This window comes from Lepidochelys kempii, chromosome 4 (genome assembly GCF_965140285.1).
Source record: "Lepidochelys kempii isolate rLepKem1 chromosome 4, rLepKem1.hap1, whole genome shotgun sequence".
Taxonomy (NCBI): Eukaryota; Metazoa; Chordata; order Testudines; family Cheloniidae; genus Lepidochelys; species Lepidochelys kempii.
In genome coordinates, this window is record NC_136383.1 from 79,660,105 (window position 1) to 79,674,568 (window position 14,464).

The window sequence follows — 14,464 nt, forward strand, 5'->3', positions numbered from 1 at the left end:
GGCCTGTAGGCAGTGCTTAAATTCATAATGAAAGATGTGCTGGGGCTCAAGCAATTTTTTTAACGTCATAACTGATGCAGCAAGCCTAGAGGTGCTGGGGCTCAGCCCTGGCAAACCCTAGCACAAAGTAAGCACTGGCTGTAGGGGTGAAAGACTGGCCCTCTCACATTGTTGAACCATTGGGTGGGGACACCACGGTACACGAGATGCAACCATAGGGCCAGATCCTCAGATGGTGAAAACTGACGTCAATTGAGCTACAACAGTTTACACAGGTTGAAGGTCTGAAAGGCCTTGAAGAAACAGGCCAGCTATCCAAAATAATACTCCTGATACCAGTAGAGTTACCCTGAATTTAGGCTGATGTAATTGAGATCAGAATAGTGTATACTGGGTAAAGTATCAAAGACTGGGGGATATTGACGGGTGGATGACTTGATGATTACCTGTTCTGTTCATTCCCTCTGAAGCACCTGGCACTGGCCACTGTTGGAAGACAAGATACTGGGCTAGATGGACCATTGGTCTAACCCAGTATGGCTGTTCTTACTACTGGAGTTGGCACAAAAATATCTTTGGAAGATTTCTGGACCGGACAAACAACCACCAGGGACATACACAAAAGATCTGTATCCATGTCTTCAGATGAACTGTGAAATCAAAGTCTCCAGAGTTCCTCCTGTTGCAAGCAACTTAGAATAGCTCCAAGTTTCCCAAACATGACTGGACGCAAAGGAGCTGGTCCTGAACATCTGGCCTACTGATGGGTCCAGGATTTTTGTTCTGATGAAGGTATGATGTGCTGTGTGTGACACTGGAGGAGGAAGATGGGGCTATGCAGATTTCTGAAATGTGCCTTATCCTCCTGCCTTACTGACTACATCTGAGAATTAAGGAAATATAAAAGAGAAAGGTCTGGAGAAAGCGAGAAATGCGAAAGAGGTGTAGTGATTCTACATCAACATAGTATTCTGACATTGTGTCGCTTATTAAATAGGTCTCTGGAATTTTAATATTACTGATCCAAGGATTTCAGGGAACATGCTGTGACTACATTACATCCATTATGCCTTTTGGTGTGGAAATGGAAAGAGACTTTATTGAAGTGGGCGTTTTGCGTATACCAAACTGTGCTAAATTACAATATTGTACCTTTCATCCCAAAAGAATCATTAATGCTTTACAAACTTAACCAATGGATACAAACCCAGTAAACGCAGGGATCACATCATTCAGCACTCAAATGCAGCCACATTTAGTAACACACAGCAGCACTGCACAACAGATGAATCACTGAATTCTCTGGGGCATATTTTCAAAGGCAGGTGCAACGGGCAGGGCTTGAGAAACAGGTATCTGTTAGCCAGAGGGCTACGCCCATTTAGATAGAAGCTGATAAAAAATACGAGAGACTTGTTAACAGAGAGGTCCAGGGGAAATTATAAAGTAATGAATCATCCCTGAGTTAGAGCCTGATTCAACACCATATATAGTTTAGTCATTCCTGTGCAAGGCTCCAGCAAATCCACAAGCCAGGAGCAGGTCTGGTGATACAAGTCTCGCAGGAGAGCGGATAGGATCTATTCAAAGAGAGGGGGCATGGCTGGAGTGTACTGCACTCTACCAATCTCCAGCTGGCAGAGAGGCTGTGCAGGGCATGATCTAAACTGATATAGGTTAGGTTTAAACAGATGTAAGGGTCTCCATATAGAACTGCTCTGGTTCAACATCACATCTTTAGTTGAACCAGTGCAACTTCTGTGTTTAGACAAACCTGAAGAATCTGAACAAGAAAAAGACCTGTTAGTGTATTTACTATCTCTCTCCGCTTATAAGCAGTGTTCCTTATAGTACATTTATAGTGCTTTATCCAGCCTAGTTTTAAATGACTGAAGCGACTACACTTCACTTATCAGTTTGTTCCTGCCAACGAGATGTTTTAGGTTGCAGAAGTTTTTCCTGATAGCCTAAACTTTTCCATTCTTAATTTCATCCCATTGCTTTTAGTTATTCCCCAACATACCACATTAACCAATTCCTCTCCTTCTGTGGTGTTTACAGACTGAAATACTTGAAGGCTTGTGTCACCTGTTTAGTTGTTGCAAAGTTCCTTTAATCTTTCCTTTGTCTTACAAAAGATACTGGTTACTTCCAACTCATATTTCCACTTAAAGGTGAAAACCTTTGTTGTATCTCAAATGCTTAAGGTGGCATAAGCTTCTTTCAGTATTTATATTTGCAAATATTTTGTATCTAAATATAAACCTTCATTTAATAAAACTGTCTGATATTATTGTTATATGAATAGTAAGATGTGTTACGTACAACTATAGCAACGTCATTAAATGCTAGACTAATTAGTAATGTAAGAAGCTATTTAAATATAGAATATTTATATTAATGGGGAATTAATCAATCACTGGTGTCATGCAAGCAAACCCTCTCTCCTAAAAGCAGGAAGACAAGAAAATCTTTGTTTCTAAAATTGTCAGGTAGAGTCAAGAACTTAGGCTAAAACTTTCTAAGAGTTGTTTAATTTTATAAGACTGTTTTGAGAATTAAAGACTCTTGTAAACAGGAATGTTTGGACTTTTCAAAAACAGAATTTCAGTTCCTGTCAAACATTCATAGATGTTTAAAAAAAATCGCAGAAAATGGACTGAATAAAAAGAAAACTTTTAAAGTTAGTTTTAACACTCTGGATCTTTCCTGCCACAAGAAAAACAAAGGCAATTGAAGAAATATTGCATATTCATTAAACAGACTGCATATTCAGGAGCTGAAAGTGTCACCTAAGCAAACCGTAGAGGCATGGAGCCAATGAAAGAGTGACAACAACCACCAATTTGAATCTAAACAAGCATGAAGAAGGTGTAATTCCCTATAATTTAATGAAAATAAGGTGAGCACCGCACACTCACACTGCCTTCTACTCTGCTTAGACAGCAATCACTTCACAACTCATCCTGGCCATTTCTACAAGCAAGCCGACAGATAAAAGATAAGAGAAAACAGAAGTCTCAAGAAAAAAACTCAAGGAAACCTCCCCAAGACTGCAACATGGATTTGTGAGAGGTAGTTAACTAAAACATTGCCAAAGGATTAGATTTAAAATTCTTGTAATTATTTTGTTGGAATGTTTAAATACTGTTGTAATTTAAAAGACTAACAGTTTTTCCTGTTAATCATTAAGTGCTTGGACTAGGGGTCCCCAACGCGGTGCGCCTGCAGGACACCCCGCCGCCAAAATGCCGCCGAGAAACGTTGTCATTTCTCGGTGGCATTTTGGTGGCGACGCTTCTTGCCGCTGCCGCTTTTCGGCAGCAGCATTTTGTCTGGCGCCCACTACAGTCTGGGGAATATGCTATTCCCACAAGAAAGGTTGGGGACCACTGGCTTAGACCATGTATTCCCGCAGAGCAGACAGAGGTAAACAACAGTAAATAGAGAAACAGTGGAATTTTATTGGAATTAAGATTCTTCTTAATATTGGTTAAATGGTCTATCTCAAGACAGCTCCTTAAATGACTTATTTTAAGTAACAGATTTAAATATTTTCTTCAGTTTCATAGGGTAGTTATGGTTGCTTACTTTTCCAACAACAAACTGGCTGGTTATTTATTAATAACCAACAGATCCATCTGTTCTGAAACAAAGTTATTTTGCCCATCTATAAACATTCTTAGTTATCTAAGGATATACTAAAGAATAGATTCCCAATAATTTTGGGAAACAATATAGTTGGGTCTGAACTTACCAGCCCTGGGAAAGCACACTTCAAACACCTCTCTGATGGGCATAGGTCACTTACAATGATCGCATGGCTTAAACCCTGGAGACTGGGGCATGCCCATCCTTAGGCTGAGTCCCGTCTGGGACCAACTAACTAGAACTAACTAAGGGTAACCTAATGATATACAACTATTTTACAGGCAAAAATGTTTGTGCGACACATTGAATGAAGCCAGCGGTGCCCCTTATACTACAGCATGTACACGCCACTCCAGGGAGCGCCACAGCCAGTCCCCTACGGATACCACGGAGGGAAAAACTTCCAGCACTGGTGTATGTGGCAAGCACACACATCTAACATGGAATGGACATGAGCAAGCACTCGAAGAATTACACCTTCCAGATGCTGGGTAGACATATCCTAAATTTTAATGTGAATGGCCTACGACTCAGTTCAGAGACTGAGGGTTCTGTTGGGGCTTTGAGAGTCAGTGATGAGCTGCAAGAGGGGAATGTCTGGAGATGCAGCATATGAGCAGCAGCGGAAGAAAGCAGGGTGTAGTGGCTGGAGATGCGGGGGGTGGTGGTGGTACAGAGGCCCAATGCCCAAGCACCAGCCACTGGAGGCTTTCTGCTTTACATGAGACACAGGCATACAAACTTTCATCAGGGTAAGGGAAGCAGGCTCCAAAGCAGCACTACAACATCATTTAAAAGATGGCAGCACGCACTCTCCTATGTGTCAGCCTCCAGCTGTTAGCCAGTGTGAAGGATGATCAAGTCACGCCCTCTCTGGGATGAGCAGTAGCTCTGGCCCCCATTAGTCCTCCCTTTTTGGTATGAGTGTAGCTGTATTGTGATTATATTGTTTTATCACAATTGCTGTATTGTGCTTATATTGCCTATATATATAAAAATAGGCTATATATAAACACAATACAGCTACACAAACACACACATATATATATAGCTTCACAAAGCTTAGATCTTTCAGCTGCTCTATGGTGCTTGATATTTCAGAAAATGGACTGATTTTAGGACTAGCCATAGCGCACAAGCTTAAAAAATAAAATATTTATAGAAACGCTACCATCTATTTAAAAAAAACAAATGAACTTGCACACACGTAAAACTTAAGAGCATTCACTGAGTGGCACAAACATAATCCCTTGTGCTCAGTGACTGCAAGTACCAACAGTCTAGATAATTGTTGCATGTGCAAGGTGGGTGAGAATCACCTTGTACACCCACCCCCTCCCAAGCACATCCATATGATGCAACCAGAATCTAGTCCTAAATTAGAATCAGGTTTGTTTTGTTTCTGTTTCAGGGAGGATTATAAATCAGTCCTGGGGGATCTAAACAGAATAGAAGGGAGTGAACAAGCTGGAATGTGTTCTTGAATTCAGAGAGTCTCCCTTACTTCTGTAACAGGTAACAGCTGTAGAGCAGGACAGAAATGCTATAATCAGATTACAATTACATTTGAACCGTTCACTACAGTACAAGTATCTTATTTTTATTAATTAATAGTAACGAAAGCAATGAAAAATGCATTCCAGTGAAGCAGTGTGAAAAGAAAGGAATGAAGATGGGAGGATTTAGAGTCCCTTTGTATCCCCATTGGAAGGAATATAAACATTTAGCTTAGTATACAATAGTGTTGGGCAGGGGGGAGGTGATGGGGCTCACAGAGACAATTGTATTTTGACGCTAAATAAAAGACCATCAGATTTGTTTCTGTTGTGTTCCTGTCTCAGTTTCAAACCCAAATCCCTAGAGGCTCATTGTTCTCTGCAAAAACCATTAGAAACTTTGCGAGAGAAGGGGATTCCCCTGGGACTCCTCATCTGATTTTTATTTTAACAAGAAAGGAAAATTCCAAATTAAAACACTTGCTTCACTGATGTTTCTATCAGTCCCCGCTCCAGATATTCAGACACGTACATGTTTGCTCACCAAACATTTGCAGAGAATAAAAACCTTGTGATTACTTGGCAACTATGGATTCACTCACAAGGTGCAAACCAAAAGTGGCTTGTTCAAGCCCTTCTTCGGCTTATCAAAGTTTCAGTCATTCAACCAAGGAGCATGAATGATACCAGGAGACTAATCAACACAGTGAGTACTCTTCTAATGTACAGTCACAACCAACAGTTTGCAAAAAGAAAAGGAGTACCTGTGGCACCTTAGAGACTAACCAATTTATTTGAGCATAAGCTTTCGTGAGCTACAGCTCACTTCATCGGATGCATACTGTGGAAACTGCAGAAGACATTATATACACAGAGACCATGAAACAATACCTCCTCCCACCCCACTCTCCTGCTGGTAAACCAACAGTTTGCAGGCTTATTGACAGGATAAAAGTTATCAATATTAAGGCCAGAAGGGATCCTCATGGCCATCTAGTCTGACCTCCAGATGTGTTCACATAAAACCATTCACAGAATAATTTGGAATAATGAACATATCAGTTTTTTTTAAATCATTCAATTTGTGAGTAATTCACAAACAGAAAAAAGGGCAAACACACACACACACCCCCCTTATGCAGTGCCCTCTCAAGAGCACCTGGGAAGCTTTACAAAGTCCTTTATAGTTCAAAGCAGCCTCTAATAAGAATGGGTTCAGTTTCATTTTAAAATGATAGCAGTAAACTTACTAATGGGAATCACACATTAGTCACTGAAAGTACAGGGCCAGATCTTGAGCCCCCATTCCATCTCTTTTGAGCTGCTCCAGCAGCACAAAGCAAGTGGAAAGCCAGCTTAATAGGCCAGAAGGGGATTCGCTCAGAGGAAACCCTGGATGCTGTAGAACTGGCAGAAATGACTCTGTCATCCTCCTTCACAGGCCCCGCATAGGGAGAGTATCTGGGATGCAACCAGGGAGAGTGAGTGGCTGGACCACTGCTGTGCCCCTGAGATCCCCAGCGGGCAGAAAGGCCAGTTGGGGGCAGTTACTAATCAGCATGATTTAGAGTACACTTGAGGCCCTGAGAGCTGAACTGGCCCCCACCAAGGGTGCCACGGGTGGAAATGCACCCCACAATAGTCCCCGGGTGAAAAGGGAGGCAGGAAAACATGTTCTCAAAAGGAATGAGAAATATTTGTGGAGAGTAGAATTCTCTTAAGGAACAATTTCCAAAACCAGGAAGAATTTCCGGGTTTGCTAGCTGAAGCTTGCAGCAGGGACTATTTCCCCTAACCTGGAGAAGCAATAGCAGAGGGTTTGGGTGGGGTTTTAACAGTTAGACCTAGGAATACATTGTAGTTATGGGATAAATAAGTAAGTAATTAGGAAACAAGTGGTATGCTCACAGATAGCAACGCTGAGGAGCCACACAAAAGAGAAGCAAGGGAAAGGATTTTGTCCTGTGAAAAGTGTTTTCTCTGGAAAAGGATTGGAAAAATTAAATAATTTACCTTACTTTATTTATGCTAGTGAGAGGCAGGAGTATTATATAATATGGACTTAAGCTTGCAGGTGTACAAGGCAGAAAATATAACAAGCAAAAAACCAGCCCAACAGCCAAAGCGCATGTGATGCAGGCAGCCTGAAAGAAAGAATTTCACCTTGGCACAATTGACTATGCTAGTGGGTACATCCAGCCAATGAGAACAAATGTGTGCCATTCCCACAAAGGGTGTGGGTTTCCAGGAACATGGGCAGGGCTGGGACAAAATTATTATGAATTATTTACACATCAGTGATGCCTAAAGGCCCCAATCATGATCCAACAAGCATGTATGCTGCCATACCTAACAAGATCAAGCTGGTAGCAATTACTATGAGCAGGCTGCTCCTGAAAAAAGAAGCAGCAAACAGCCTTGCACAATATGAGGAGACAGCCCCATGGATGATATTGTAACCTGCAATAGAAGGAACTCCTTGGCACCACAAATGTTTTACAGTGCAACTCACCATGCAATGCTACCCAGCTTTCCCCCTCACCCATTATAACAGGATTTGCCTTTGTATAATTTAATATAGACCAACATTAAAAAAAGAATGATGAATGTGATGGAGCAAAATTACTTACATGGTTTATAAAATTTAGTGCAATTTTTTGGCTAATTATGTTCAGGTGATTTTTCAAATCCTCAGAAAATGACACTTTGCAGAGTTTTGAGGCCTCAAAAGAGTTTTTCCAGGATGGCTTGTGATATCTGCTTAGAGCACGTTTTCATCTTCCAAAATTTTGTGTATTCAAAATGCTCATGGAGAAGTGCCTCAACAGAAAGCTTGGGCAACTTCAGCTTGTGGGGAGAAGACAGGGAGGGACAGAGCACAACAGTCACACAATCACTGACAATCAGAGCAGGTCAAAACTTTTTGCATGAAAAATTTATTTGTCAAAAAATAGCCTCTCTTCTCAAACAAAACATTTTCAAAAAGAGTTGAAGTTACTGAATTTGTTTTTTTACAGTTTTTTCTACCACACTTTTAAAAAAATCAAAATCATTTTTAAATTATTATCAAATTTTTTCATCTACCAAAAACGTAATTTTCAATAAAAAGAAAAATCCCCTGGATTTTGGTAAATTGAACATGTTGATCATGATTTTGTTAGAAAGTTTGATTAAATATTGTTTAAAAATGGTTAAAATATCATGAAAAGTTTAGTAAAAAATGGGAAATGGGTCCATTTTAAACCCTGCAAAAGAGATATTTCAAAACATTGAAATCTTTCTGAAATCATTTTCCTGTTTTTTGAACAGCTGTATTTGGAATATTACATGCCCAGATGAAATCTTTGTTAATTTTTACACATGCTTTTTAAGGGACCCAACTCTTTGGTACTTAAGCATCAGACTTCCAAAAACATACAAGTACAAAAGTTTAGAAATTTCTAGTCAAGATTGTCTACATAGCACAACATAGAGGTGAAATCCTGGTCCTACTAAAGTCAATGGCAAAACTCACACAGACTTCAATTTTGTCTGTATTTCACCCTCGATTCCCATTCAGTTACAGTTTCAACAATTAAAAATATGATGCCTACAAAAATCACAGTGCAGCCATTTACACCTGGCCAGAGTCAGTCACAGTAGACATGTAATGCTCCCAGTTCATTTGGAGATGTTTTACATCCACTTTGCACAGCTATACATGAGTCACAAGGCGATGAGGAATCCTTCCTACTCCTTAACAGCCTTGAGACTCCATAATAACTGCAACATAAATGTAAGGTCTTGGGGCCTGATTCTCCACATGATTATACCAGTTTTGCACCAGTGCTACCCCACTGAAATCAGTGGAGGTACAGTCAGGTGAAACTGATGTGACCAAATGGAGAATCAGACCCATTGCCTCTTTTGAGATGCTAACAGGGTCTTTAGACTGAGCAGAAATTGCCAGCATAAAGTATCCTGGGCCAAATTCATAAGTCTTCACTCAGCCCAGTACTCAAAATTCTTCTCTCCTGTTTATCTGAAGGCTTGATCAAGTATTTCAGGATTTGGTGTAGTGTGTGTGTGGGTTGTGCACCGGGGCAAAGATTCTCTGAAGAAATCGCAGCAACTGACTTGCGGTTTAGTTGCAGTCAGAATGGATCCAGAAGTGGATCTCTTGTGTGGATGGGTCCAGGCTGAGATTAATGGTGGGATGGGAATTGTTGAAATCATGGTGGAATTCCTCAAGGGCTTCTTCTGCATGGGTCCAGATGATGAAGATGTCATCAATGTAGCGCAAATAGAGTAGGGGCATTAGGGGATGAGAGCTGAGGAAGCTTTGTTCTAAATCAGCCATAAAAATGTTGGCATACTGTGGGGCCATGCGGGTACCCATAGCAGTGCCGCTGATTTGAAGGTATACATTGTCCCCAGATGTGAAAAAGTTATGGGTGAGGACAAAGTCACATAGTTCAGCCACCAGGTTTGCCGTGATATTATTGGGGATACTGTTCCTGACGGCTTGTAGTCCATCTTTGTGTGGAATGTTGGTATAGAGGGCTTCTGCATCCATAGTGGCCAGGATGGTGTTTTCAGGAAGACCTCCGATGGATTGTAGTTTCCTCAGGAAGTCAGTGGTGTCTCGAAGATAGCTGGGAGTGCTGGTAGCGTAAGGCCTGAGGAGAGAGTCTACACAGCCAGACAATCCTGCTGTCAGGGTGCCAATGCCTGAGATGATGGGGCATCCAGGATTTCCAGGTTTATGGATCTTGGATAGCAGATAGAATACCCCTGGTTGGAGTTCCAGGGGTGTGTCTGTGAGGATTTGTTCTTGTGCTTTTTCAGGGAGTTTCTTGAGCAAATGGTGAAGTTTCTTTTGATAACCCTCAGTGGGATCAGAGGGTAATGGCTTGTAGAAAGTGGTGTTGGAGAGCTGCCTAGCAGCCTCTTGTTCATATTCCAACCTATTCATGATGACAACAGCACCTCCTTTGTCAACCTTTTTGATTATGATGTCAGAGTTGTTTCTGAGGCTGTGGATGGCATTGTGTTCTGCATGGCTGAGGTTATGGGGCAAGTGATGCTGCTTTTCCACAATTTCAGCCCGTGCATGTCGGCGGAAGCACTCTATGTAGAAGTCCAGTCTGTTGTTTCATCCTTCAGGAGGAGTCCACCCAGAATCCTTCTTTTTGTAGTCTTGGTAGGAAGGTCTCTGTGGGTTAGTATGTTGTTCAGAGGTGTGTTGGAAATATTCCTTGAGTCGGAGATGTCGAAAACAGGATTCTAGGTCACCACAGAACTGTATCATGTTCGTGCGGGTGGAGGGGCAGAAGGAGAGGCCCCGAGATAGCCCAGCAGAAGAATCTGTCCTAAGAGTATAGTTGGATAGATTAACAATATTGCTGGGTGGGTTAAGGGAACCACTGTTGTGGCCCCTTGTGGCATGTAGTAGTTTAGATAGTTTAGTGTCCTTTTTCTTTTGCAGAGAAGTAAAGTGTGTGTTTAAATTCTATCTGCTATCTTTGAGACACCACTGACTTCCTGAGGAAACTACAATCCATCGGTGATCTTCCTGAAAACACCGTCCTAGCCACTATGGATGTAGAAGCCCTCTACACCAACATTCCACACAAAGTTGGACTACAAGCCGTCAGGAACACTATCCCCGATAATGTCACGGCAAACCTGGTGGCTGAACTTTGTGACTTTGTCCTCACCCATAACTATTTCACATTTGAGGACAATGTATACCTTCAAATCAGCGGCACTGCTATGGGTACCCGCATGGCCCCACAGTATGCCAACATTTTTATGGCTGACTTAGAACAACGCTTCCTCAGCTCTCATCCTTTAATGACCCTACTCTACTTGCGCTACATTGATGACATCTTCATCATCTGGACCCATGGAAAAGAAGCCCTTGAGGAATTCCACCATGATTTCAACAATTCCCATCCCACCATCAACCTCAGCCTGGACCAGTCCACACAAGAGATCCACCTTCTGGACACCAAGGTGCTAATAAGCGATGGTCACATAAACACCACCCTATACTGGAAACCTACTGACCGCTATTCCTACCTACATGCCTCCAACTTTCATCCAGACCACAGCACATGATCCATTGTCTACAGCCAAGCTCTACGATACAACCGCATTTGCTCCAACCCCTCAGACAGAGACAAACACCTACAAGATCTCTATCAAGCATTCTTACAACTACAATACCCATCTGCTGAAGTGAAGAAACAGATTGACAGAGCCAGAAGAGTACCCAGAAGTTACCTACTACAGGACAGGCCCAACAAAGAAAACAACCGAACGCCACTAGCCATCACCTTCAGCCCCCAACTAAAACCTCTCCAGCGCATCATCAAGGATCTACAACCTATCCTGAAGGATGACCCGTCACTCTCACAGATCTTGGGAGACAGCCCAGTCCTTGCTTACAGACAGCCCCCCAACCTGAAGCAAATACTCACCAGCAACCACACACCACACAAGAAAAACACTAACCCAGGAACCTATCCTTGCAACAAAGCCCGTTGCCAACTGTGTCCACATATCTATTCAGGGGATACCATCATAGGGCCTAATCACATCAGCCACACTATCAACGGCTCGTTCACCTGCATATCTACCAATGTGATATATGCCATCATGTGCCAGCAATGCCCCTCTGCCATGTACATTGGTCAAACTGGACAGTCTCTACGTAAAAGAATAAATGGACACAAATCAGACATGAAGTACTATAACATTCAAAAACCAGTCAGAGAACACTTCAATCTATTTGGTCCCTCGATTACAGACCTAAAAGTGGCAATTCTTCAACAAAAAAAAACTTCAAAAACAGACTCCAACAAGAGACTGCTGAATTGGAATTAATTTGCAAACTGGATACAATTAACTTAGGCTTGAATAAAGACTGGGAGTGGATGGGTCATTACACAAAGTGAAACTATTTCCCCCCATGTTTATTTTTCCCCACCCCATACTGTTCCTCAGACATTGTCCACTGCTGGAAATGGCCCACCTTGATTATCACTACAAAAAATTCCCCCACCCCACCCCCGCCGCTCTCCTGCTGGTAATAGCTCACCTTACCTGATCATTCTCTTTACAGTGTGTATGGTAACACCCATTGTTCATGTTCTCTAGGTCTATAAATCTCCCCACTGTATGTTCCATGAATGCATCCAATGAAGTGAGCTGTAGCTCACGAAAGCTTATCCTCAAATAAATTGGTTAGTCTCTAAGGTGCCACAAGTACTCCTTTTCTTTTTGTGAATACAGACTAACACGGCTGCTACTCTGAAAGCTTTTCTTCTGTTTATACTTTATTATCTTTGACAAACTCTATCTCATGTCCTTTTATAAGCTGAATTTAGTTAAAATATCTATTGTGCTCGGGAATATTTAAGGTAAAAATACATGTTAGCGCAGATGAAGAGCTATACACTTACTGACAGTACTCTTTACCCTCTCTTCACTCAAACCAATCAGTGGAAATTTTGCCTGATTGAGCATAGATAAGGAACACTGAATCCAGCCAAACATCTGCAAGCAAGACTGATGGCTTGCCCTAAACAAAGGGCACTCCGCCATCTAGTGGCAAAGATGTTTCAACATTAACAAAACTTGCTTTAAAAAAATCAAATTGAAACGTTTGCACATATAACTCGTTATTGTGGTTCATTTTTCAAAGGTAATTATGGTGAAGCAGAAATATTATATTGGAGCTGGACACAGTATAAAAACCTAGTGAAATGGAATATAAATAGGTAGCCTTGCTGCCAGTACAAGGTGGAAACAGGAACCACACAGCAAGAAAACTGCTACTTGCATTGAATTGAGATGCACAGTCAATTTTTATCTATCAGCCCACATTAATTTTCTGTCCACGGTCATGACTCTTTTTGTAGTGTGGTGCCAGTCCTGTCCCAATGAGAGAATCATGCAGCACATCTTCAGCAAACCAAAGACTAGCCATTTTGTTTTTCATATAAACTTTCCCCTTCCACCATTTTGTTTAGAAGAAGCAGACCATATACCCAATGATAGCGGAATTTAATTTAGAAGCAAATAAGTAGAACTAAGGGAGAAACCATGGTATCTAAGAATGGTCAAATATGATCAAGGGATAATCAACAACAAACCACCTGGTCTAGGTTTTCAATACACTATGAACGGAAAGTGATCATTTCAAGGCAGAGGGCATGTTTGTTTGGCCAAGTTTGGGAGTGATTTTATTTTACGGGTTGGAGATTCTGTTACGTTCTGTTAAAGCCTGAACCTGTGAGAAGCCAAGTACCTCACTCACACTGACTTCAGTGCGAACTGAAGGTGATTAGGACCTTGCAGGATCAGGCCTTTGTTTTGTCATTTATCAGTTTTAATTGATGTAAGGCACTGAGAGGGCCTGATTCTCTGCTCCATTACACCAATTTTAAAGTGGTTCCACTCCATTGAAAACCCAGGGTTGCACTGGCATAAAACCAATGGAGAGTCAGAGCCAGTTATTTTTTATGTAACACCCCCTTTTTTTATCTTAAGAAGATTCAAACTGCTCTTTTCACACAACTGTAGTTTGAAGAGAAAAAGGTGACTCAAAAAAACCCCATTATTTCCCTTCCTCCTCAACGCCTTTGGTCATTTCACATGGCCTCACCGACACTGAAATGCCATGTGTTCATGACACGGACACATGCAGTGGCAGGCAATGTGAAAAGCTGAGTGTTAAAGAAACATCCCTATGAAATTAAAACTTGTGTACAACAACTTCATGATCATAAATGAAGGGAACAAAAGAAACTCATTCTTACCTGCTCTCAATTGCTGCTTGAAACTCCTGCTGACTAATGACCTCTCTCTCCAACCTGTCAATTTTTCTGAGAAATACAGAAAAAGGGATCAGACACAATGATGTTCAGAAAACATATTATCCTGCATGGTGAAAACAAGTGAGCCCTAGATTAGTGAAAGGACACAACTATAAGATCATTTTGGCCCACATTTCATGACTCAGATAGACAGCCCAATACCATTCCAAGGTTTCTTCTATGTTACGTACCTTGTGCGCACCCTGCCCTTCTTCCACAAGTGTACAAGGCCCTGCCACAGGAGAAGTGGTCTGGCTGCACTGTGCACAAATGGGGTATGATTTGAGGAGTTCATCTTTCCAGGGGTTACTTTATGCACAGCTGCTACACAGAGAGCAGACAGTGGGTCAGCTGGCAAATGAAAAAAACCAGCAAATTTGCTGATTCTTGAATCCATTGGTCAGGGAGGGTGCAGGCACCAGGGAGACTACTCCCTATGTGAGGCTGTAAGGG

General features: G+C 41.7%; 1 protein-coding gene across 1 annotated transcript in view; it reads right to left on the reverse strand.

Annotated features, from left to right (window-relative positions):
• LOC140910980 (EF-hand calcium-binding domain-containing protein 6) overlaps positions 1-14,464 on the reverse strand; it is a 90,473-nt gene that overhangs the window by 49,646 nt on the left and 26,363 nt on the right. The window contains exon 11 of the mRNA XM_073343190.2: positions 13,955-14,020. Within this exon, the coding sequence (XP_073199291.2) occupies positions 13,955-14,020 (66 nt within the window). The remainder of the gene's footprint in view (positions 1-13,954; positions 14,021-14,464) is intronic.